At 41.3% G+C, this 25,963-nt stretch overlaps 1 protein-coding gene across 5 annotated transcripts in view; it reads left to right on the forward strand.

Moving 5' to 3' along the window:
* Nucleotides 1-25,963, forward strand: part of SCFD1 (sec1 family domain containing 1) — a 123,478-nt gene that overhangs the window by 71,131 nt on the left and 26,384 nt on the right. For all 5 annotated transcript variants that reach the window (XM_080643380.1, XM_080643379.1, XM_080643382.1 and 2 more), the window contains 4 exons: nt 3,135-3,205; nt 5,662-5,741; nt 16,239-16,301; nt 19,387-19,462. In XM_080643380.1, the coding sequence (XP_080499506.1) occupies nt 3,135-3,205; nt 5,662-5,741; nt 16,239-16,301; nt 19,387-19,462 (290 nt within the window). The remainder of the gene's footprint in view (nt 1-3,134; nt 3,206-5,661; nt 5,742-16,238; nt 16,302-19,386; nt 19,463-25,963) is intronic.

Below are 25,963 nucleotides of genomic sequence, written 5' to 3' on the forward strand. Positions count from 1 at the left end.
AGTGAGAGGCTTCCATGCAGGCAAAGATGGCAGCAGAGATATGATATTTGTTACATACAAGGAGCTGGTTAAATAAGTAAATATATCAGATAATATAAAGGGAGCCAGGTTTCTCCTTGTTGGAGAAGGAAGTTATAAGTAGGAAAGGGAGAGGACTAGAATGAATCCTCGAATGTTGGATTGGAATTGGAGGTGTTGGTATGGACTTAGTGTTTCACTATGTATTTGTCAGATAGAGAAATAAATACAGATGTTTGTGTATGTGTGTATATACACTTATACTAGGCGCCTCCCAAAAAAGGTATACACACTTGAACAGCTGATAGCACAATTTTGAAAATGAAATTATTTTAATAAACATTGCCTTTATAGTTATTCAAAGTGTATCTATAAATTTTGGGGGACATCCTATATATGTATTATCTAGCTCTGCCAATTGAGCAGGGCTGGAAGCAACAATACCCCAATTGTAAAGATTTTAGCTTATAAATACCATTTTACATTAGGACTCATTGGAGAAGTGGTTGATTCCAGGGCTGAGATGGGGAAAGAAAGTATATAGTAAGCTGGACACTCTGACTTTAAAATAGAGTGCAGTTACAGTAGAAACTTACGTGTGACAAGAGTATCCAGGCTGTGGCTACAAGCTCTAGAGTATTTGTAACTATAAAGATACAATTTCAATTTGGTTCCCCTGTGATTCATGTTCATGTTAAGTATTTGGATGCTCTATAGCCCTTACCATCAGGACTCTTAAAAACCTTAGCAGAGGTTTGGGGCATTTATTAGCACATAGCAACTATAAAACGTTTCTCCTTGAAGAATGGGAACTGTTCTTTCTTTAAACAGAATGTGAGCTTTCTGTGAGAAAAAGGCTATGCTACTAGATCCTGAGAATATTAAAAGCAACAGCAGGGAACCACAGGCCCCTACAACTCTGAAGGAGGGGACCCTTTCTCTACTACCTTAGAAGCTGTGGTCCCAAGAGCCTAAACCAAGCCCCGTTGCTCTTTTTCTCTATTTCCTCTAGCTGCTTAGTCAGTTACAGGAAATGCACAATGAGCAGGGTAACTAAAGCCAAAGCTTTTTGGCTGGAGCACCAAAAAGGAAGGGCCAAGGGAACTGGGGAGAACCAGGAAGATTGCAGAGGAAGGAGCTCAGAAAAGCTACCCCATCAAGTTGTTATGAATTCCTGGGCTCACCTCTGAACTGCCTATATGGGAATCTGATCCTAAACATTCCAAAGACTAAGAGGTGAAGAGCTACATGATCTCCCAGTTCTCCTATTGGCCACTGTGCAGTGAGACACATCCCCATAGCACTGCAAAAGGGTTTGAAAATAGAATCAGTGATGGAACCACAACCCACAGGAAGGTGGTAGGAACTTTGGCCTGAACCAGCAGGCTAATAACCTGCTAAAACAAAAATGTCAGCTTTTCCTAGGATTTAAACAAGACCATGAATCTCAACCTAATATTCAAAGTGTCCAAGATACTATATTTATTTGTAAACATGAGAACCTTGGAGAAAGATCTTTATCACCATCTTTGTCATATATAGGGAGTGAGGATAATTTAAGAATGGGTATCTAGATTCTAACCATATTAAAAAAAATTGATGGTTCATCAGTCATATTTTGAAAAAGTTCTTATTTTTATTCTGTAATAAAGTATAACAATTCGATTTCTTGAGTATTAGGACACAGTTTGAAGTGAGAGTGCATATTGTTATTTGTTGAGTAGTGAAACTGAGTTATCTATGACTGTTACCACTTTTCACCCAAGTAAACCCAGTAGCAGAGGGGAGAATAAGTTAGTTTCTCTGGACAGTTTTGGGCTTTGGATAATAGGAGTAGTAGTAGCCCAAGGAACCCACTGCAAGAAAGAAATGTCTTTAAAATCTCATGTTTTGTCTTAAAATTTTAGACAAATATGTTATGCACTAGAGACCCAGTGCACAAAATTCGTGCACAGGGGAGGTGTGTCCCTCAGCCCAGCCTGCACTCTCTCCAATTTGAGACCCCTTGAAAGATGTCTAAACGGGTGGTTGGACATCCCTCTCACAATCTAGGACTGCTGGCTCCCAACTGCCCTCCCCTGCTGGCCTGGTCCCCCCTACTGCCCTCCCCTTCAGGCCTGGGTCCCGCCCAACTGTCTTCTCCTGCAAGCCTTGTCCCCCCCCAACTGCTCTCCCCTGCAGGCCTGCCCCCCCACAACTGCCCTTTCCTGCAGGCCTGCTCCCCCTAAGTGCCCTCCCCTGCAGGCCTGGTTCCCCACAACTGCCCTCCCCTGCAGGCCTGGTCCCCCCCAACTGCCCTCCCCTGCAGGCCTGCTCCCCCCCAACTGCCCTCCCCTGCAGGCCTGTTTGCCCACAACTGCCCTCCCCTGCTTGCCTGATTGCCCACAACTGCCCTCTCCTGCAGGCCTGGGTCCCCCCAACTGCCCTCCCTTGCTGGCCTGGTCTCCCCCAACTGCCCTCCTCTGCCGGCCTGGTCACCCCCAACTGCCCTTTTCTACTGGCCTGGTCACCCCTAACTTCCCACAACTGCCCTCCCCTGTAGGCCATCTTGTGGTGGCCATCTTGTGTCTTGGTGCGATGATCAATTTGCATATTACTCTTTTATTAGATAGGATAGTACATCAGTGTTTAATATAAATACATTAAATGTAACATATTGCCCTTCAGAAGGAGGAGACATGTATATTTAATGATCCCAGTTTGAAAAGTATAACCTTAGACTGATCTAGATGATTTTAGGCAGCAAGATTTCATAACCTAATACCTAAGGTGACCACACAATTTGTGTCCCAGGACAGTCCCATTTTTATGCCGGTTGTCTTTCCATAATTATTACTAACATCCCCTTTTCATCTCAATAGTATCCTGTAAATCTCAATATAATGTACAGTATGGAAGACAGAATGGAGATACTACCATATCCCATCTCTTTCATCCCAAAGCATTTAAATTTTTTCCATATCTGGATTTTATCTTGTTGTAATTAAAGTGTTTATAACCTTAAATCGGCTGAATCAAGATTCACATTTAGATATGCCTTGACTTTTTATATACTTGTGTTGACTAAATACCCATAATTATGAAGGGTTTTTAAAATTCTGCTTTCCTCTATGTAGCAGGAACTCCAGAAGATAAAATGAGGCTGTTTCTTATCTATTATATAAGCGCACATCAGGCACCTTCTGAGGTATGGTCTCTGTTCATTTATTGGGCAAACGGGGGGAAAACATGTTTGTTTAAAAAATAGAGGTAGAAATCACTATGGACAAATATGACCTCATCCCTTTCTTTAAAAGAAAAATAGTTTGTTAAGACTGGTTCCATTTACTGATGAGTTTTATAACAGTGTTTATTGCCACCAAGAAAACTATCCTCTCATTAAATGTCTGACCCCTTTTAAGTTATTGGAATATGAACTGAATTTAAGTAGCCAAAATTTTTATTTCTAGAAAATAGCTATTCTAAACTAAGTTAATCAAGTTTGCTATGCTTTTTGAAAGGTTGTTTTTACTATTTCTCATGATGTGATGATCTTAAAAGTTCCATTTCTTTCTTGTATTTTTTTATTTTGATTATTATTTTTAATTGATTTTTAGAGAGAGAGGAAGGGAAAGGGGGAGAGAAAGAAAGACACATCAGTGTGAGAGCAAAACATAAATTGGCTGCCTCCCACATGCCCCCTATGAGGGATCGAGCTGCAACCCAGGCATGTGCTCTGGCCAGGAATCTAACTCTCAACCTTTCAGTGCATGGGACAATACCCAACCAGCTGAGCCACACCACCAAGGGCAAAAGTTCCATTTCTTTAAGTGGTAGCTACTAATATTTATTTGCCTTCCAAAGAATTTATCTTTAACCTCAAGTAAAAATTTGGTAATTTTTTAAGATTGTTTTAAAACTCATGTCCATTATAGAAGATTAGTCACTTGAAGAAAAATATGCAGTGTTCTAAAAAGTCCTGTAAAGATTGTAATTTAATAAGATTTTGGTAAACTTCAGATTCATGGTAGAATAAGTTCCTAAGAATGATTGGAAAATGATAAAGGGTCCTTCTAGATTTTTTTCTCACTGAAAGCATAGATTGTGGGTAATTTTATTGTTTTGGTTTTTTCCTGTAATGAGCCATCAATTACTTTTGAAGAAAAAAAAAATTTTTTTTTAACTATGTATAGGCCATTCAACTTACTCTGAAGGAAAGCACTGATTTTGGTATCAGTCTTGTTGTTGAGTTAGAAACCTCTTAACTTGTTCTAATGTTAACTCAGTATAATTTTACCAACTTTTCAAAAAGCATAAGAAGCTCGCAGATGACATCTAGAATGATATGGCTCTTGTAAACTCTTTTCCTTTGCTGGTAGTATTGATTTTTTTAAAAATATCTGGTATATTGCAAGGCTTTTGGTCAAAAATCTGTGGCATGTTACAACAACAAACTAAACCCATCATTTGTTTTTGGCCAATTTTACTTTATCCTAGGAATACATAGTTGACCTTTATTTTATTTCAGTAAGAAAGTGTTACTTCCTTTTTAGAAATAACTCTCATTAATAGAGGTATACCTGTATCTTAGGGGATCCTCATAGCCTATTCATAATATTATCTTAAGAACATATAATTTAAAAACTTAATTCAAGATTTTTAAAATTTGACCACATAATTTTATTGTCATTTATTTTTTACTTGAGGCCCGGTGCACAAAATTTATGCACAGGTAGGTTCCCTAGGCCTGGCTGGCACTCAGGGCCGATCCAGTTCCCTGCCTCCCCACCTCCTCCTTCCCTCACCACCTGCATGCCGCCACCGCACAGTCCCCTGGTGGTCAGCGCACATCATAGCGAGCAATCGAACTCCTGGTCTCCTGGTCAAACTCCTGAGGGGACACTTTGCATATTAGCTTTTTATATATATAGATAAGGATTATGTTTTTTCATAACTTTAAGTGACCATTAAGAGGTTTGAAGCAAATTATGACTATTGATATCAGATTAATAGCCTCAAAAAAGCAAAGGAGTAAACATTACTTACTGGTTGAAGATGAGCTTAAAGGTTCTGTCTTACAAAATTTTTAGAATGAAGTCACTGCTAATAAGCTCCTATAAATTACACTATTTCAACTAGACTTATTCATCAGTAAATAAAAAGAGCAAGAAAGAGAAAACAATGATTTTTAAATTGGAAGACAGCTTCCATTCAGTTAAGAATTTGACCTCTACAATGAATATGAGATGGGAAAACCTGGATCTGCAGTTACCTTCAGTCAGTGTCATTTCTCTTGTGTGTCTCGTTTGAAATGGTCTTGGTCAAGCCAAACCTTTTATTTAATGCTTATCTTAAGGAAAGGCCATCTGTTTCAACAGTGGAGAAAAAAAACAGTCTGTTGGCCTTACTGAGGAATGACAAAACAGTGTGCTTTATAGGTGATTTGGGAGCATGTCAAAGGTAATTTTCATTAAATGTGATTTTTGTCTCAGGTGCCCAACTTGGATACTCACTTCAGATACAACTCCACTCCACTTGGGTTCCTCAAATTCAAACTCACGCCTTTGGTCTAACCTTTTTTGAATAATCAAATGACAACAAACAATATGGTCTTTTCTTTCATGAAAGTAAAATTTTTGTCATATCGTTCTTTGCTTATTTTAGGCTGACTTGGAGCAATACAAAAAAGCCTTAACTGATGCAGGATGCAACCTTAACCCCTTACAGTATATCAAACAATGGAAGTAAGTTTTCCTTTTAAATTTTCATCATTTAAAAGAGCATAATGGAAGTTGAATTCTCAAGAAAATGGCAATGTTACTAAGAAAATTGAATAATGCCTTAATATATTTTATTTAGTGGTATGAATATTTTCTTATCCGTCCCTCCCTATTCACAACTAAAAATTACACAAAATAATGATGTTTTTCTTTCCAGACATGTTTATATTCTCTTCACTGATAAGATGAGAAAGTCAAAGAATGAAGTTTTGGGTCAAATGTCTCAAAAACATTAAAAGAAAGTTTCAATTTCACTAGTTCTCAGAGAAATGCAGTTTAACATAATGCAAAGATTTACAAAATTATGTGCCCAGGATGCAAGCAAATTAATTGGTGCATTTATACTCTGCTATTAGGAATAAAAATTGTCTCAATTTTGCTGGATAGTATAAAGTTTCTTTTTTTTTTTTAAGTTTTAATTTTTTTTTTTTTTAATCCTCAACCGAGGATATTTTCCCATTGATTTTTTAGAGAGTGGAGAGAGGGAAAGACAGAAATACTGATGTGAGAGAAACACATCGATTGGTTGCCTTCTGCGTGCCCTGAGCAGAGCCCAGGCCAGGGGGGAGCCTGCAACTGAGGTACGTGCCCTTGACTGGAATCAAACCCGGGACGCTGCAGTCTGCAGGCCAACCAGCTAGGGCTAAAGTTTTAATTTAAAAAAAAAAATAAAATGCCCTTCATCTAGAACTTCTACTCTTGAGGATTTATCCCAAAGAGTATTACGAGTTCTAAAATTTAGAAGCAATTTAATAATGAAATTTTGAAAACCAACCTAAATGTCCAACAATAAGATTACTAAATTAATTATGGTATTTCCATAAGATAAAATGCAACAGAGTCATTAAAAAATCATTGTAGAAGACTTATTTAATGACATTAGGCAATGTTCATGTTATATTGAAAGTGAAAAAGTAGTTTACCACAGTATTCCTTGATTTGTTTGATAAATAATTATTTCACTTGTCTGTATGCATAGGGACTCTTCTAAACATCAGGAATACAATAGTGAGCATGCTAAGGAAGGCCCCTACACATTGAGTTTGTTTGTGTTCAGGGAACAATAAATCAAACAAGCAAATGAACAAAATATTAAATCATATTAAGTGATATAAAGCAGTGGTAAGATCTTAACTTGTTGGGGGTGATGATTAAATTTATTGAGGAGATATGAAAAGTCTCTGGGAAGTGATATTTGAGCCAAATTTTAGATGACATCATTTATAGTATCCCTAAAATCCGTTTATCCATCCGTGTGAGTGTATGTGTGTATGAACATACATGTGCATGTATATATATGTGTGTATATATACAGAGTGGCCAGATTATTATGATCTCTGAACGCATAATAAGCTGGCCACCTAGTATATATCCTATATAATAAAAGGCTAATATGCAAATTGTCCCCTCGACCAGGAGTTCAACCAGCAGGCAGGCCGGCCAACCGCACATGTCCCCTCCCCCTGGCCAGGCTAGCTGGACCCCACCCATGCACAAATTCATGCACCGGGCCTCTAAAATACACACACACACACACACACACACACACACACACACTCTGAGTGGCCAGATTATTATGCGTTCAGAGATCATAATAATCTGGCCACTCAGTGTATGTAGTTACATAGCTGAAGTGATGTACATCTCAGTGTTATTAGTGACTAACTTTGAGTGGTAGAATTTTTTTCTTTTGGGTACTTATCTTTATTTTCCAAATTTTCTACAACAAACATTACCTTCAAAATATTTCTTAAAATAACTGTTTTAAGACTACAAGGTTGAATATACTTTCTGATCTCAGATTTATCAAAAAATATGCATAACTAGATAGAAAACCATCATTCAGAACTACCTGAAGTCTAGCTAAGCAGAAGTGCTATTACTAAGGACATAAAGAAGAAGCTACATTCAGACTGGTAGTGCTGACAAAGACCATTGTTTCTTTTCTGGGACCTCTCCACACAAAATTGGCAGGTGGGTGCCATACCTGAGTCTCCATCAGCCTGGCTAACACTGTTTGTCCCTCCCTGGCGATTCTCTGAGACCCTGTCCCACCCAACTTGCGGGCCACCCAAGCTGTTTCCAGTGGCTTTTCAATACAAACAGCCTCTCTTGACTCAGGCTTCAGACTTTGCTGAAATCTCTCAAACTAGCAGCATGCCCCTTTCCTCTTGCTAAGTGGCCCCAGGTCTGGCACTAGCATCAGTCAGCCTTGGTTTTCAGCTCGGCCTCTCCCAGGCACCTCCAAGCCAGCACAAGTAGCCTTTTACAGATCGTTCTGTAGCTCATGGCAGGTGACGTGGCAGAGCACAGGCCGTGGCTGACCTTGCATCCCTTGGAAGGCCCCAGAGCCAGTGCACCTAAGTAGACAGCTTCAGACTACACTGGATTAAAACCCAAATACCCCCACAAGTGATACACTCAAGGGGCAAACTCATCGGCACCAAAGCCTACTGGAGCGAGTCCTGCTCCATGGGGTCAGCCCCTGCACAGAAACTTCACTGTAGTCACAGTCGGTCCTCACAGCCAATCAGCCTTAGGGTCATTTCCTTCCAGTAACCTGCCAATAGCAATCAGAGCTCAACCGTAACAGGACACTGCACATAGTCCACACAGGGGGCGCACCTGGAGCGCCCAGCTCAGGTTACTCGGGAGGTTACACCACTGGACACCTACTACATAAAGCCACTCTACCAAGTCTAGGAGACATAGCAGCTCTACCTATTACATAGAAACAAACATAAGGAAGCAGCCAAAATGCGGAGACAAAGAAACAGATCCCAAATGAAAAAACAGGAGAAATCTCCAGAAAAAGAACTAAATGAAATGGAGGCAAGCAAACTACCAGATACAGAGTTCAAAACACTGATTATAAGGATGCTTAATGAACTTACTGAAAAATTAAACAGCATAAAAAAGGACACAGAAACCATAAAAAAAAACAGTCAGAAATGAAGAGTACACTAACTGAAATATAGAATAAATTACAGGGAATCAATAGGAGAGTAGATGAAGCAGAAAATCAATCAGCAATTTGGAATATAAGAAAGCAGAAAACACCTAATCAGAACAGGAAAAAGAAAAAGGAATCCCCAAAAATGAGTCTGGAACAACTTCAGGCATACCAACATTCATATCATGGCAGTGCTAGAAGGAGAAGAGAGAGAGCAAGAAATTGAAAAATCTTTTTGAAAAAATAATGCCAGAAAACATCCCTAACCTGGTAAAGGAACTAGACATACAAGTTCAGGAAACACAGAGTCTCAAATAACCCAAAGAGGCCTATACCAAGACACATTATAATTAAAATGCCAAAGGATAAAGGCACAGAGGGAATCTTAAAGGCAGCAAAAGAATGGCTGTCACTTCCCTACAAGGGAGCCCCCACAAGACTGTCATCTGGTTTCTCAACAGAAATGTGTATGTCAGAAAGGATTGGCACAAAATATTCAAAATGAAGAAAAGGAAGGACCTATAATCAACATTACTTTACCCAGCAAAGCTATCATTTAGAATTGAAGGATAGATAAAGAGCTTCTAGAGAAGAAAAAGCTAAAGGAGTTCATCACCACCAAACCACTATCACAAGAAAGGATGAAGGGTCTTCTTTAAGAAGAAGGGGAAAAAGTCAAAATATGAATAATAAAATTACAATAAATATATATCATTACTTCAAATGCAAATGGATTAAATGCTTCAACCAAAAGACATATATATGATGACTGAATGGATAACAAAACAAGAACCTTACATAACATTGTCTACCAGAGACTCATTTCAGATCAAAAGACACAGACTGAAAGTAAAGGGGTTTCCATTTCATGAAAATGGAAACAAAACAAAACAAAGTGGTAGAGTAATACTTGTACTAGATGAAATAGATTTTAAAACAAAGGCTACACAAGAGACAAAGGACCCAGCAACTCCACTTCTAGGTAAAAGAAAATCAAAACACTAAATCCATGTATGTATTGCAGCATTATTTACAACTAGAGGCCCAGTGCACGGATTTGTGCACCAGTGGGGTTCCATGGCCTGGCCTGCGCCCTCTCGCAATTCAGGATCCCTCGGGGGGATGTTGGAGAGCCGGTTTCATCCCAATCCCTGCAGGCCAGGCCTCTAGTATGCATATAAGATCTTTGGTTAATCTCTTCCTGCCCTTCTCCCTACCCCCTTCCCTCTGAGATTCATCAGTCTATTCCATGTTTCCATGCCTGTACGTTGAGCATCTGCCCCCTGGTGGTAAGTGCATGTCATAGCTACCAGTTGAGCAGTTGCACAATTGCTTAGGCTTTTATATATGTAGATGTCTAAATCACAGGTGTACACCTGAAACTAATATAATATTGTATCTACTGTAATTTGTTTAAAAGTGTTTTTAAATGCATAGCTAGAGAAATATGCCAAGTTGTTAACAGTGTAATCTATCAGTTGTGAGTTTATGAGTGCTTTTTATTATCTACTAGTGCCCCAGGGCATGAAATTCGTGCACATTAAAAGAATTAATTAGAGGAAATATTTTAATATTGCTATTTGCCCTTTCTCTATAATAGAAGTGTCAGAGATGAAAGAAAATTAGTAAAATGTATATGAAAATCTTCCTCCTATCAGAGTCTGGGGCACGCCACAGGACCCAGAGTCAAGTCCCCACCCACTCGCACCTTGAAATCGTGCAAGACCCAGACCCGGCTGGCCCCACCCCCATCGGGCGAGATCCAGACCCGGCCAGCCCTACCCCCATCAAGCCCTGCCAAGTGGGTGGCGCAGCCTCAGGGACCCTCGGCCTGGTTCCAGGCGGGGGATGCAGCCTCAGGGCCCCGTCAAACCCCGCCGGGTAGGGGCACAGCCTCAGGTCCTCCAGTGCACGCCGGGTTGGGGCATGGCCTGAGGTCCCCCGGTCTGGTGCCAGGGCCAGGGGCACGGCCTCAGGTTCCCCGGCCCAGCACTGGGGCAGGGGGTGTTGCCTGAGGTCCCCCGGCCCAATGCCTGGGTGGGGGGTGCAGCCTGAGGTCCCCTAGGCCGGGGTGGGGGGGCGCGCCTTGAGGTTCCCCCGTCAAGCCCCACCAGGCAGGGGATGCAGCCTATTGTCCCCCGTCATGCCCCGCCAGGTGGGGGCGCAGTCTGAGGTTCCCCGAGCCAGGGTCAGGGGCGCACTTTGAGGTCCCCCGTCAAGCCCCGCTGGGCAGAGGGCGTACCTTGTCCCCCATCAAGCCCTGCTGCGCGGGGGGTGCAGCCTCAGGTTTCCCAGCCTGGGGTGAAGGGTGTGGCCTGAGGTCCCCTGGCCCGGCACTGGGGCAGGGGGTGCACCTTGAGGTCTCCCATCAAGCCCCGCCAGGTGGGGGGGACACAGCCTGAGGTCCCCCTTCAAGCCCCGCCAGGTGGGGGGGCACAGCCTGAGGTCCCCCAGCCCGGGCTGGGGTGGGGAGCGCACCTTTAAGGTCCCCCGTCAAGCCCCGCTGGGCAGGGGGTGCAACCTGAGGTCCCCCTTCAAGCCCCACTGGGCAGGGGGGCGCAGCCTCAGCCCCTCCCCGGTGCCACTCAGCCTCAGGTCCCTGCTGATCGCTCATTACAGGAACCCCGCCTCTACTGTGGGCACAGCCATCTTGTGTTATAGGAACCCCGCCTCCACTGTGGGCACAGCCATCTTGTGATGGCATGAGGGTTAATTTGCATATTACATCTTTGTTATATAGGATACTTTGTTATTTTAATTTTGTTTGTGTTCTTGTAATAAGGAAAAATACACAAAAAAACTTTGTTTAAAACCATCTTTTCCAATTTTCATAATATGTAAACACACATTTGACTATGTGGCATACGTCATTGTTTTTTAATTATGATTATGTGGGAATTCCTTAAGCAAACATTTGGTTTTATAAAAAGAAAGGCAGTCTTTGGCATCATTTTATGTGATTACAAAAATTTAATTTCTAATTTGTAATTTTTCTTTTCCAGAGAGGAAGGGGGAGAGAGAGAGAGAGTTAGAAACATCGATGAGAGAGAAACATCAATCAGCTGCGTCCTGCACACCCCCTACTGGGGATGTGCCCGCAACCAAGGTACATGCCCTTGCCTGGAATCGAACCTGGGACCCTTGTTTCAGGCCGATGCTCTATCCACTGAGCCAAACTGGTTGGGCTGTAATTTTTTTTTAATTATAAGAGTTATACCAATTTATTAAAGGAAACTTTAAAACTCAGGTATAAAGAAAGTAAAAATTTACCTGTCATCTCAACAAAATGTACAAGTAAACATCGTATCTAATAAAACGGTGATATGCAAATTAACGGTCACTCCATCACAAAGATGGTGGCTCCCATAGCGGCTGGGGTGCTGGACACTGGCGGCATCACCCCGGGGACTAGGGTGCACGGGACGCTGGGGCGGCATTGCCCCGGCCACGAGCCCCAGCGTCCCGCACACCCTGGCCCGTGGAAGGAGAGTGGGCCTCTGACCAGAGGCTGGCTTGGGTGTGCAGGATGCTGGGGCGGCATCACCCTGGCGATGAGCCCCAGCATCCTGTGCACCCCGGCTCCCAGAGGGAGAGCAGGTGGGCCTCTGGCCAGAGGCCAGCTGGGGTGCAGGACGCTGGCATCGTTGCAGGCCAGAATGAGGAACCCCTCCCTTGTGCACAAATTTCGTGCACCGGGCCTCTAGTCCTATATAATAAAAGTGTAATATGCTAAATGTCCAACTGATTGGTTGACCACTCAGTTGACCGCTCGACCAGTTGCTTATGATGCGCATTGACCACTAGGGGGCAGATGCTCCGACCGGTAGGTTAGCTTATTGCTGGGGTCTGGCCAATGGGGACTGGGCGAGAGGGCTGGAGATGCCCTGGAGCCCTCCCGTGGTCCCTTCCCGGCCGGCCGGCCCCCAGGGCCCTGAGCGGGACTGGTGAGATGGCCCCAATAGGCCCCAATCGCCGGCCAGGCCGAGGGACCCCACCTGTGCACGAATTCGTGCACCGGGCCTCTAGTTAGTGTATATTCTTTCATATGCGCATTAAATATAGTTTTTAGAACTGGGAAATCATTATTACAGATACAGTTTTGTATTCTGTTTTTCCAGTACCTTTCATCATACCATTTTTCCCTTGTCTTAGTTTTCTTTTTTTTTTTCTTTTTTTTGAAATATACTAGAGGCCCGGTGCACAAAATTCGTGCAGTGGGGGGGTGGTCCCTTCAGCCCAGCCTGCACTCTCTCCAATCCCGGACACCTTGGGGGATGTCCGACAGTCAGACATCCCTCTCACAATCTGGGACCACTGGCTCCTAACTGCTCTCCTGCCTGCCTGCCTGATTGCACCTAACTGCCCCCCCTGCTGGCCTGGTCACCCCCAACTTCCCCCCTGCAGGCGTAGTTGCCCCCAACTGCCCCCCCCCACCAGCCTGGTTGCCCCTTAGTGCCCCTCTGCCGGCCTGGTCACCACTTACCCCCCTGCCGGCCTGGTCGCCCCCAACTGCCTCCCCCGCCGACCTGGTCACCCCTCACTGCCCCCCTCTGCCGGCCTGGTTGCACCTCACTGCCCCCCCTGCCAGCCTGGTCTCTCCCAACTGCCCCCCCTGCGGGCCTGGTTGTCCCATGCAGCCTGCTGCTTGGTCATTTGGTTGCCCCTCACTAACCCCCCTGCCGGCCTGGTCACCCCACACAGCCTTTTTGGTTGTTTTGGATGCGATGGTTGCTTAGCCTTTTATATATATAGATTTTTATTGATTTCAGAGAGGAAGGGAGAGGGAGAGAGAGAGAGAAACACCAATGATGAGAATCATTGATTGGCTGCCTCCTGCATGCCCCCCACTGGGGATCGAGCCCGCAACCTGGGCATATGCCCTGACCAGGAATCAAACCGGTGACCTCCTGGTTCCTGGGTCAACGCTCAACCGCTGAGCTATACCCAGCTGGGCTAGTTTTCTTTTTTTTAATATATTTTTATTGATTTTAGAGAAGAAGGGAGAGGGAGAGAGAGATAGAAACATCAATGATGAAAAGAATCATTGATCAGCTACCTCCTGCCCACCTCCTACTGGGTATTGAGCCTGCGACCCCAGGCATGTGCCCTTGACCGAATCAAACCCAGGACTCTCCAGTCCGCAGGCCAACACTCTGTCCACTAAGGCAAACCGGCTAGGGCTGTCTTAGTTTACAATGGTAGTGTGTAGTGTTTGTATAATATTCAGCCATATAAATGTATTATTATTTATTTATCCCTTCTTTATTGTTTTGATATAGTTGTTTCTAGTGAAAAATAAATTAATGTTAATGGAAAAAATTCTAACCTGCTGAAAATAGTTGATTCATATCCTCCTTTCTTAACAAGATTGTGGGTCTTGTGTTTGGGATTTATCTAATGGTATTATCAGTGGATTTTAGAATACACTGAGTTTTAAAATTAGAGAACATTATGCTAAGTGAAATAAGCCAGTCAATGAAAGAAAAATACCACATGATCTCACTCATTTGGGGATAATGAAAAACAGTATAAACTGATGAACAAAAAGATAGATACAGAGGCAGTAAAGCATCAAACAGACTGTCAAATTACAGCGGGAAGGTTAGGGAGAGGTGGGGGAAACAAGAGATCAACTGAAGGACTTACATGCATGCATATAAGAGTAACCAACGGATGCAAAACATTGGGGGGTGAGGGCATGTATGGGAGTGGGGTGGGGGGGGGGGCAATGATAAGATATGTACACATATAATACCTTAATAAAAAAATTAAAAAAAATAAAATAAAATCCACTGATAGTGTACATAGAATATTTTTAGCATTTCAACTATCACATCTTAGTGATTCTTTTTTTTATTTTTATTCTCATAAGATTTTCTTGCATTTAGGTAGAATTTTTTTTTTTACTAAAGCATTTGAAATAATCATAAAAGATCTAAGATTCACATAAAAATGTTTATAGCATGCTACTTAAATATAGAACAGCATCTACAATGTGATATTAATTTTGTCATTAAAAGTAAATATATGTTAGCTCTGGCCAGTGTTGCTTAGTGGTAAGACCATCGGCCTGCGCACCAAAGGATTGAGGGTTCAATTCCTGGTCAAGGGCACAAACCTGGGTTGCAGCTTCCATCCCTGACCCCAGTTGGGGTGCATGTGGGAGGCAACCAATTGATGTGTTTCTTTCACATTAATGTTTCTCTCTCTCTCTCCCCCTCCCGCCCTCCCTCCTTTCCACTCTCTAGCTAAAAAAAAAAAAAAGAAAAAAGTCAATGGGAAAAATCCTTGGGTGAGGATTAACAACAACAAAAAAAGTATATATACTATATATGCTATGTCCATAGTTTCAAAGAGTATCCACCAAAATTATAACAGTGGTTACCTCAAAGTGGGAGGGTTCTTCTGGAAGTATTCTGTTTTCTGGACTCTAAAATGAGCATATTCACAGAAGGAAAATATTTTAAGACATATCTAAATACCATCTTTTTGCCCATCTTTAAAGAATTATATAGTTGATTTTAAAATTCTGGACATTTAGAAAGATTGAAAAGAAATAACTAAAAAAATAATTGGGTAGTAGAATTAGAATAGTGTTAAAGAAGAAAATGGTTTTGAGCTGAGTCTTAAAGGGAAATATACAGTTTCTACTGGAGAAGAAGGCAGTAAGTTTATACCTCCCAAAAGACAGCATGAACAAAGGCATGTATCTGGGAAAGAAGACTTGTGGAATGTGGGAGCAGTAAGGAAACTAAACTTAAACAGTACATAATGGTTCTTTAAAGATAGAAAGTCTGTTTCATGTTAATGATTGGATAGAAAGGAAACGAAAAATTGTGAAGTTTGGAAAATAAGCGTATTGTTTCCTAAAGAATCTCAGTGTTTCAGTACTAATTGTACTATATTTGAGTATTATTTTACATGGTTATAAATTTATATAATTTTGGTTTCTATAATTGTTTTGGTGCTAATTATACTGAAATATTGTATTTTATTAGTTAAAAAGTGATTTCTTTTTTCAGAAAATGTCTGCATAGTAAAAGTTAAAGTTATTTTATTTTTTGTTGAATTTATTGGTTGATAAATTATACAGATTTCAGGTTTACAATTCTATAATATATTATCTATATATTGTATTAACACCCCAAGTGAAGTCTCTTTCCATCACCATTTATCCAACCTTACCCTCTTCTACTTCCCCCCACCCATCTCTGTCAATAGATAGAGACTTTTTAAAAAATATATTTTTTTTTTCATTTCAGAGAGGAAGGGAGAGAGAGAAGCATCAATGATGAGAATCACTGACCGGCTGCCCCCTGCATGCCCCACACTGGGGATCAAGCCCACAACTCGGACATATGCCCTGACTAGGAATCGAACCGTGACCTCCTGGTTCATGGGTCAAAGCTCTGAGCCACACCAGCCGGGCTCAATATATATTTTAATACCATGATACTGAATGTTAGTTCTAATAATCGACATTTATATATAACTGTCTTATTTCTTAGGGCTTTTGCCAAGATGGCCTCAGCTCCTGCCAGCTATGGCAACACTACTACTAAACCAATGGGGTAAGTATTTTTAATAATTCTGATTAGGTAAGTCTGGTTACTTTAGACCATAATTAGATTTTCATGCCTTAAAAACACACTGACACTTTGAATGCAGAATACTTTTATTGTGATAGAGAATAAATATCAATATGCCTTTAGCTTCTTAGTTTAAATTTTCATTTTTAAATGTAAGTTAATATATTTTACATGGTATGAGCTATTGGCTTCTTTTGCTTCCTTCTTAAAACATTACATTTTACATTTCCAGAAGATAAATGAAGGTTAAAGCTATCTTTACATCAATGTTGATAACTAATATAGACTTGAAGCTAGGCACTTAAAACCTAGCTTCAAGGTAGACCTGGGCATCCTGCTAAATAATAGGGAGGAAGTCCCCAGGGCTGGGCATGACTTCTGACTCCACAGTATCGTATGCAGCCGTGGGCAAACTACAGCCCGCGGGCCGGATCCGGCTGTTCTATCTGGTTCTCTTGCTCTCCCCTCCGCTCCTTTACTTTGAATTTATATTAGTTCACACAAACACTCCATCCATGCTTTTGTTCCGGCCCTCCGGTCCAGTTTAAGAACCCATTGTGGCCCTCGAGTCAAAAAGTTTGCCCACCCCTGGGAGTCTACATGATTTTCAAAGGAGCTGAACAAGGTAATTCTAACCACTCTTTTCGATACCATACTAGTTTCAAATTCTTAGCTTATATTTTATAGTTTAGACTACAGCAAAAGCATGAAGCCCAGAGGAAAACAGGTTTATTCTAGCCCCATCCTGAGCTACCACTTCTAAAAAATATTTTTTTTTTATTGATTTCAGAGAGGAAGAAAGAGATAGAAACATTAGTGATGAGAGAGAATCATTGATCGACTGACTCCTACACACCCCCTATTGGGGATTGAGCCCACAACCGGGCCTGTGCCATGACCTGGAATCTAACCGTGACCTCCTGGTTCATAGGTCGATGCTCAACCACTGAGCTACGCCGGCCTGGCGCTACCACTTTTTTTAAAAATGTGTTTTTATTGATTTTAGATAGAAAGAGGAAGGGAAAGAAACAGAAACATCGATGAGAGAGAATCATTGATCACCTGCCTCCTGCACGGCCCCTATTGGGGATTGAGCCCACAACCCAGGCATGTTCCTTGACTGGGAATTGAACCAGCGACCTTTCAGTGCATGGGACGATGCTCAACCAACTGAGCCACACTGGCCAGGGCTTGAGCTACACCTTTTAATGAAACCATTTACAAAAACAAAATTACTTGTCTTAATGCAGAACTTTATAAGTGTTTGACAAAATGAGTCCAGCTGACTTCACCTGCAGTCCGTGCTGTACAGGTTAGCACACTCCCTCAGAGTTGCCTGGTACCAGGGAATCGCCTGAAAACTGTCCATTCCAACAAAGGTTACTTTCTATTGTTTCTGATCTTGTCCATCTCTTCATTTCAGAGAGGAATAAGGACAAGATAGGGAAAAAGAAAATATATTTGGAAAATTACTATTGACTGTAATAAATAGACTTGCCAATTTCATGCCTTAAAATCCTATTGAATAGTAAAAGCCTCTTACATTTCTTATGGATCTTGTAGTTGAGGATTTAAATAAAATGTGTTACAAGAAAATTTTGGATGCTTTAAAGGCTATCTCTAGCCTTCTGACACCATAATACAGGATTACCAATCTGTCTCACAAAGCACCCTTTGATCCCAAAAGAGAGGCTGTTGGCAACACACATGTAAAACGAGTATGGCAAATCATTTGTTGGTATTTTTGATGTTAAAAATTTAGATAACGTTCTTCAGAATCGAGGTAAAATTCATCAGGTGTGTTACGCTTCACATTTTATATGATAGATTTTATGTATAGAAAGAGAGACCGTATACAATGCAGGATTGGATCCAACTGCTATGATAAAGAGAAAATAGTAACTTTTGACCTCATCATACTTATGGGCATATATATATATATATATATATATATATGTATATATATATATATATATATATATAAATATGTAGGTGTTTTGAATTCCTAAAGCAACTTAATTTAGATCTTTAACTTTTTTCTTTTAGCATTAAAGCAACCAAGAAAGCAAGCAGTTCTCTACAAATTATAATTTGCCTAAAAACTATAGCTAATGCTCATTATTTACAATAGCTAAGATCTGGAAACAGCCCAAGTGTCCATCAGTAGATGAGTGAATAAAAAAACTATGGTACATTTTACTCCATGGAACACTGTGCGGTTGTAAAAAGAAGGGTGTCTTACCCTTTGTGACAGCATGGATGGACTTGGAGAGTATTATGCTAAGCAAAATAAGTCAGAGAAACACAAATATCACATGATCTCACTTATATGTGGAATCTAATGAACAAAATAAATTGACAATCAAAATGGGTCCAGAGATATGGATACATGGAACAGACTGACAGCTCTCAGAGTGGGTGGGAGGGATGGGAAGAGATTAACCAAAGAATATTATATGCATAGCGCATGGACTCAGAAAATAGTGTAATGAAGGCCTGGGGTGGGGCAGGGTCTAGCGGAAGGAGGAAATCCGGGACATCTGTAATACTGTCAGCAATTTTTTTAAAAGCTATAGCTAAGGCTCAGCAATCAAAATGTTTGAGGGCAGTTCTTCATTTTTACATTTTGTTAATAATTATTAACTAGTCAATATTTTATTACTTTTTCATCTATGTATGTAAAAGCCTAAGCGACTGAATGACCAGTCGACCAGTTGCTATGACATGCACTGACCACCAGGGGGAAGATGCTCAATGCAGGAGCTGCCCCCTGGTGGTCAGTGCATTCCCACAGCCAACCTCCCCCAGCCGGCCAGCCCTCCTGATAGGCCCCGATCGCCAGCCAGGCTAGGGACCCCACCCATGCACAAATTTGTGCACTGGGCCTCTAGTTGCTAAATAAAATTGCAGCAGTAATACCAGAATTCTCAGGTCACTTCTGTTTAGTGAAAACATATGGTAGGTGTAGAGGGCATCAGCATGTGGTATGTAATTAAGCAAATATTTTATCAATAATCTATTGGAGAGATAGTTTATGCTTATTGTAATCCTCTTCTTTTGCCCCTAGTCTCTTTTCACGAGTCATGAATACTGGATCGCAGTTTGTGATGGAAGGAGTGAAGAACCTGGTATTGAAACAGCAAGTAAGTACACTTGTTAGAAAACATACTGGTAATCTTTCAGTATAAGTTCACATGTTGACAGGTTGCTCAGCTAAAGCAACTTCTAGATATATTCAAATTATAACTATTAGGAATAAAATAAAACCAAGGATCTTTTGTTGGTATTTTTAAGGATTTTTCCGAGGTCTGTCATTGCTTTTTTTCTTTTAATTTGCTCTTGGATTTTACTGACATTTTTATTTTTCTTTGAAAGTGTCTTAATTGAGAAAAATAAATAAAACCTATTTAGAATAACAAACTGCTACATAATGCATATTATTTAAGTTTTAGCATATTAAGAGAGTAATGAATTTAGTAGCCTAAAGGCCTGTGTAAATTAGAATAAGTAAAACATTTTAAGCCCTAGCTGGTTTGGCTTAGTGGATAGAGCGTCAGCCTGTGTACTGAAGGGTCCCGGGTTCGATTCCGGTCAAGGGCACATGCCTGGGTTGCAGGCTCCATCCCCAGTGTGGGGCATGCAGGAGGCAACTAATCAATGATTCTCTCTCATCATTGATGTTTCTATCTCTCTCTCCCTCCTCTGAAATCAGTAAAAATACATTTTTAAAAAATAAAAATATTTTAAGTATAATTTATGTATTGGGGTAATAAAACTGTCATTTAATTTCATACTTCATTTTAGAATACTTGTCTTAGTTTTACACATATGACATTTTTAAATGGTTTTTGTATTTGTATTGTCTTTCTCTTATTCTATTACTAGTAGCCCTCTGCACGAGTCCGTTCACCAGTAGCTCGCTGCCGCCCTCCTGTAGCTCCCCCCGCCCTCCCTTCCCCCCACCCCTCTCATAGCTTGCTGCCCTGCTCCCTCCTCTAGCTCTCCACCGCCCGATTGTAGCTCGCTGCCCCACCCTCCTGCTGATCCATGATCCGGTCGTTACGCGGTCAGTTGTTACGCTTCACGGCGTAACGACCATTTGCATATTACATCTTTATTATATAGGATATAGCTATTCTGCATCAGAGTCATTAACTAATTTGGTTCTTTTCAAAGATAATTTGGTTTTTATTTTCTTTTATGGAAATTTTCAGATATACATTAGTATGTCAAACTCTCCTGAACCTTTCACCAAGCTTCAACTCAAGATCCTTTCATTCTTATTTTATCTTCCCAACCTACATTTTTAAAAAATTTTATCTATTTTTACTGGGATATTTTAAAGCAAATCTGAGACATAATATTCACACATAAATATTTCAATTTATAATGAGAAGGTTTTTAAAGCCAAATTAAGAAAAGAGATAGAGTTAATTTTCAGTTAATCATATGTGAATATTGTTTGCTTGTTTTCAGAAGAAAATAGATATTTTCTCGGAATTTCTTCATACTTCTTATAATGTTTACATTAGTATTTTATATAGACATTTTTTTATTTTTGTTTTACTTTTTTAACCATTTTTATTGAGATATAATTGACATACAATATTTTACTTCTTGATGAGTTCCTTGAGAGACAATAATTTCTTCCCCATCTTTGAATTTTCACATGATCCTTTACAAAAATAGGTATTTAATTGTTACTTGAATAAATAAAAACATTTTATTATAAAAATCATGTAGGTGCCCAGCCAGATGGCTCAGTGGTTGAGCATCCACCCATGAACTAAGAGGTCACAGTTCAGTTCCCAGTCAGGGAACATGCCTCTAGGTTGCCAGCTCCATCCCCAAAAGGAGGCATGTAGAAGGCAGCTGATTGATATTTCTCTCTCATTGATGTTTCTATCTCTCTATCCCTCTCTCTTCCTCTCTAAAAAAAAATCAATAAAAGCATATTTTAAAAAACAAACATCTCGGCTGGCGTAGCTCAGTGGTTGAACACCAACCTATGAACTGGAGGCCATGGTTGGATTCCCAGTCAGGGCACATGCTGGGTTTCGGGCTCCATCCCCAGTGTGGGGCATGCAGGAGGCAGCTGATCAATGATATTCTCTCATCATTGATGTTTCTTTCTTTCTCTTTCCCTCTCCCTTCCAAACTCTGAAATCAATAAAAATATATTTTAAAAAACAAAAAAAAAGTCTAGTATTACTAAAGAAGTGAAAAATTTAAATTTGCTGTGTTTAATTAGATGGCTGATTATTTTTCAAACTTTCCTTCAGATACATTTCCTAAATAATTGGGAATATATTTAGCTTCCTCCCTCTTAGAAATTATTTTCAATATCTCTCATTCTATCTCTCACCTGGTAAGGAGCTACTAGTAAATACTTACTGTACCTTTTTTTACTAGTTCACAGTACTTCCCTGAGTCAATTTATCTTCACTCTTTTGGACTATGAAAAGTGAAAAGATACAAAAATAGGAAGTCAGGCACATTAGAGACCACTGTACTGTACTTTACAATTTAACCTAATAGCTCTTAAAGAAAAAATTACTCATGACACTTATTAAAGAACAGTAAGGCAGACTTTATTCAGGGGCCCATCACAAAAGTTATTGATACTACTGCAGTAGGGGATTGCAGTTAGAGGGAGAGATTGTGCTCAGTTCCAAATACATCAAGTTAATTTGAGAATTTATAGTCAAGGAGCAAGGAAGGGTCAGTAGATGGAAAATTACTAAAGTAAACATCAGAGATAGAAGGGGATTCTGGCTAAACCAACCTAACAGGAAGATAGACCAGTGTGATGGGATAGCTCCTGGGAGATGGGAGAGGATGACTAACCTGATGGGATATCAAGGGTGATCAGATATCGATTCTGGCCAAACTGATGTAGCAGGATTCTTTCTGAATTTGGAAAATGCAAACAAGCACAGAAGTTCAAAGGTCGAGACTCAGTGGAAACCGAGCTCAGAAGAGCTTGAGTAGAGTTTTCTCAGGGAGAGAATTTTTGTCACACCACACTATTTATCATCAACTCTAGACAGGGTGATTTTCTTAGGTGAGACAAAAGGGAAGCACCAATTCCTAAGGTAATGGGTGCCTTTTGCTAGATAGACTTGTATAACCACATGTATTTAAATTTATTTTTAAGAAGAATTACATATTTTTCTTAACAGTTGCTTTCAGGAGGAAATCCCAATAGTAAGATTCTCTAAACAAAGTATCACAAATAACTCGTGGCATTACAGACTTAAATCTTTGGAATGATCATATATATCTCCTATCTAATAAAAGAGTAATATGCAAATTGACCATAACTCTGCTACACTCACAAGCCACACCCACCAGCCAATCAGGAGCAAGTATGCAAATTAACCCAACCAAGATGGCTGTGGGCCACAGAGCGAGCAGGAGGCTTGGGCTTCCCCGGCAATGGAGGAAGCCAAGCTTCTTGCACACCCTGGCTGGGCCTGGACTCCACTCAAGGCTACAAAGTTTCAATTATAAAAGATAAATAAATCCCAACAAAAATGGCGGCAGCCACAGAGCTGGAGAGAGCAGGAGGCTTGGGTTACCGCCGGCGATGGAGGAAGCCAAGCTTCCTGGCCTGCCTTGGCCTCTGCTTAAGGCTACAAAGTTTCAATTATAGAAGATAAATAAATCCCAGATACCAGGACCTCCGCTTGGGTCGCTGAGGGGCGTGGCTGGCCTGCAAACCACCGCAGGCCCTTCACCCAGGCCGCCCCACGCCCCAAGGGAACCCCCACCCTGATCTGGGACACCCTTCAGGGCAAACCAGCCGGCCCCCACCCGTGCACCAGGCCTCTATCCTATCTAATAAAAGAGTAATATGCAAATTGACTGTCAATCCAACACACAAGATGGGTGCCCCCATGTGAATACAAGATGGTTGCCACAAGATAGCCAGCAGGGGAGGTCAGTTGGGAGGGACCAGGCCTACAAGGGAGGGCAGTTGTGGGTGATCAGGCCAGTTGGGAGGGACCAGGCCTGCAAGGGAGGGCAGTTGGGGGCAATCAAGCCTGCAGGGGTGGGCAGTTAGGGGTGACTAGGACGGCAGAGGAGGGAAGTTGGGGGCGACCAGGCCTGCAGGGAAGGGAAATTGGGGGGGACCCAGACCTGCAGGGGAGAGCAGTTGGGGGGGACCAGGCCTGCAAGGGAGGGCAGTTGGGGGGGACCCAGGCCTGCAGGGAAGAGCAGTTGGGGGGGTCCAGGCCTGCAGGGGAGGGCAGTTAGGAGTGACCAGGCCTGCAGGGGAGGGCAGTTAGGGGCAATCAAGCTGGCAGGGGAGCAGTTAGGCATCAATCAGGCTGTCAGGGGAGTGGTTAGGGGGTGATCAGGCTGGCAGTCAGAAGCAGTTAGGGGCAATCAGGAAGGCAGGCAGGTGAGCAGTTGGGAGCCAGCAGTCCTAGATAGTGAGAGGGATGTCCGACTGCCCGTTTAAGCCCGATCCCAGGAGGCATCGGGCCTAAACGGGCAGTCGGACATCCCTCGAGGGGTCCCAGATTGGAGAGGGTGCAGGCTGGACCGAGGGACACACACCCCCGTGCACCGGACCTTTAGTGTGTGTGTGTGTGTGTGTATTTTTTTTTTTAATTCTTTATTGTTGAAAGTGTTACATATGTCTCCTTTACCCCACCCCATTGACCTCTCCCACCTGCTCCCTCCCCCCTGCACAAGCCCTCATCACCCTACGATCTGAGTCCATTGGTTATGCTTATATGCATGCATACAAGGCTTTTGGTTGCTCTCTTAATCGCCCTCCTCCCACCCTCCCCTGCCTTCCCTCTGAGGGTTGACAGTCTGTTTGATGCTTCTATGTCTCTGGATCTATTTTTGTTCATCACTTTATGTTGTTCATTACATTCCACAAATGAGTGAGATCATGTGATATTTATCTTCCTCTGACTGGCTTATTTCGCTTAGTATAATGCTCTCCAGGTCCATCCATGCTGCTGCAAATGGTAAGAGTTCCTTCTTTTTTACAACAGTGTAGTATTCCATTTTGTAGATGTACCACAGTTTTTTAATCCTCTCATCTGCTGATGGGCACTTAGGCTGTTTCCAAATCTTAGCTATTGTAAATTGTGCTACTATGAACATAGGGGTGCATATAACCTTTCTGATTGGTGTTTCTGATTTCTTGGGATATATTCCTAGAAGTGGGATTACTAGGTCAAATGGGAGTTCCATTTTTAGTTTTTTGAGGAAACTCCATACTGTTTTCCATAGTGCCTGCACCAGTCTGCATTACCAGCAGTGTATAAGGGTTCCTTTTTCTCCACATCCATGCCAGCTTCTTGATTTGTTGATGGTAGCCATTCTGACAGGTGTGAGATGGTACTTCATTGTCATTTTGATTTGCATCTCTTAGATGATGAGTGACTTTGAGCATTTATTCATATGTCTCTTGGCCTTCTTTATGTCCATTTTGAAAAGTATCTACATAGGTCCTTTGGAGATTAAACCCTTATCTGATGTCACATTGGCAAATATGTTCTCCCATGCAGTGGACTCTCTTGTTGTTTTGCTGATGGTTTCTTTTGCTGTGCAGAAGATTTTTATTTTGATGTAGTCCCATTTGTATATTTTCTCCTTAGTTTCCATTGTCCTAGTAAATGTATTGGTAAAGATATTGTTATGAGATATGTCTGATATTTTGCTGCTTTTCGATTCTTCTAAGATTTTTATGGTTTCCCATCTTACATTTAAATCCTTTATCCATTTTGAGTTTATTTTTTGTGTATGGTGTAAGTTGGTAGTCTAGTTTCATATTTTTGCATGTATCTGTCCAATTTTCCCAACACCATTTATTGAAAAGACTGTCTTGACTCCATTTTATGCTCTTGCCTCCTTTGTCAAATATTAATTGAGCATAATGACTTGGGTCAATTTCTGGGTTCTCTGCTCTGTTCCATTGGTCTATGTGTCTGTTCTTGTGCTAGTACCAGGCAGTTTTGAGAATAGTGGCTATGTAATATAGCTTGATATCTGGTATAGTGATCCCTCCAACTTTGTTCTTTCTCAGGATTGCTGTGGCTATTCAGGGTATTTTTTTCATTCCATATAAATTTTTGGAGAGTTTGTTCTAGGTCTGTGAAATATGCCATTGGTATTTTAATCTATAGATTGCTTTGGGTAGTAAGGACATTCTGGTGATGTTGATTACCAATCCATGAGCATGGTATATTTTCCCACTTGTTTATGTCTTCTTCTATATCTTTTTACAACATCCTGTAGTTTTCTGAGTACAGATCTTTTACCTCCTTAGTTTATTCCTAGGTATCTTAATTTTTTTGCAATGGTAAATGGGATTGTTTTTTTAGTTTCTCTTTCTGTGAGTTCATTATTGGTATATAAAAATGTCATAGATTTCTGGGTGTTAATTTTGTGTCCTGGTACATTGCCAAATTCATTTATTAAGTCTATTAGTTTTTTGATGGAGTCTTTAGGGTTTTCAATGTACAATATCATATCATTTGCGAATAATGACAGTTTTACTTCTTCTTTTCCAATTTGGATGCCTTTTATTTCTTCTTCTTGTCTGATTGCTATGGCTAGCATTTCCAATACTATGTTGAACAGGAGTGGTGAAAGTGGGCATCCCTGTCTTGTTCCTG

This window comes from Plecotus auritus (assembly GCF_963455305.1).
Source record: "Plecotus auritus genome assembly, chromosome: 1".
In the NCBI taxonomy this organism is placed as follows: Eukaryota; Metazoa; Chordata; class Mammalia; order Chiroptera; family Vespertilionidae; genus Plecotus; species Plecotus auritus.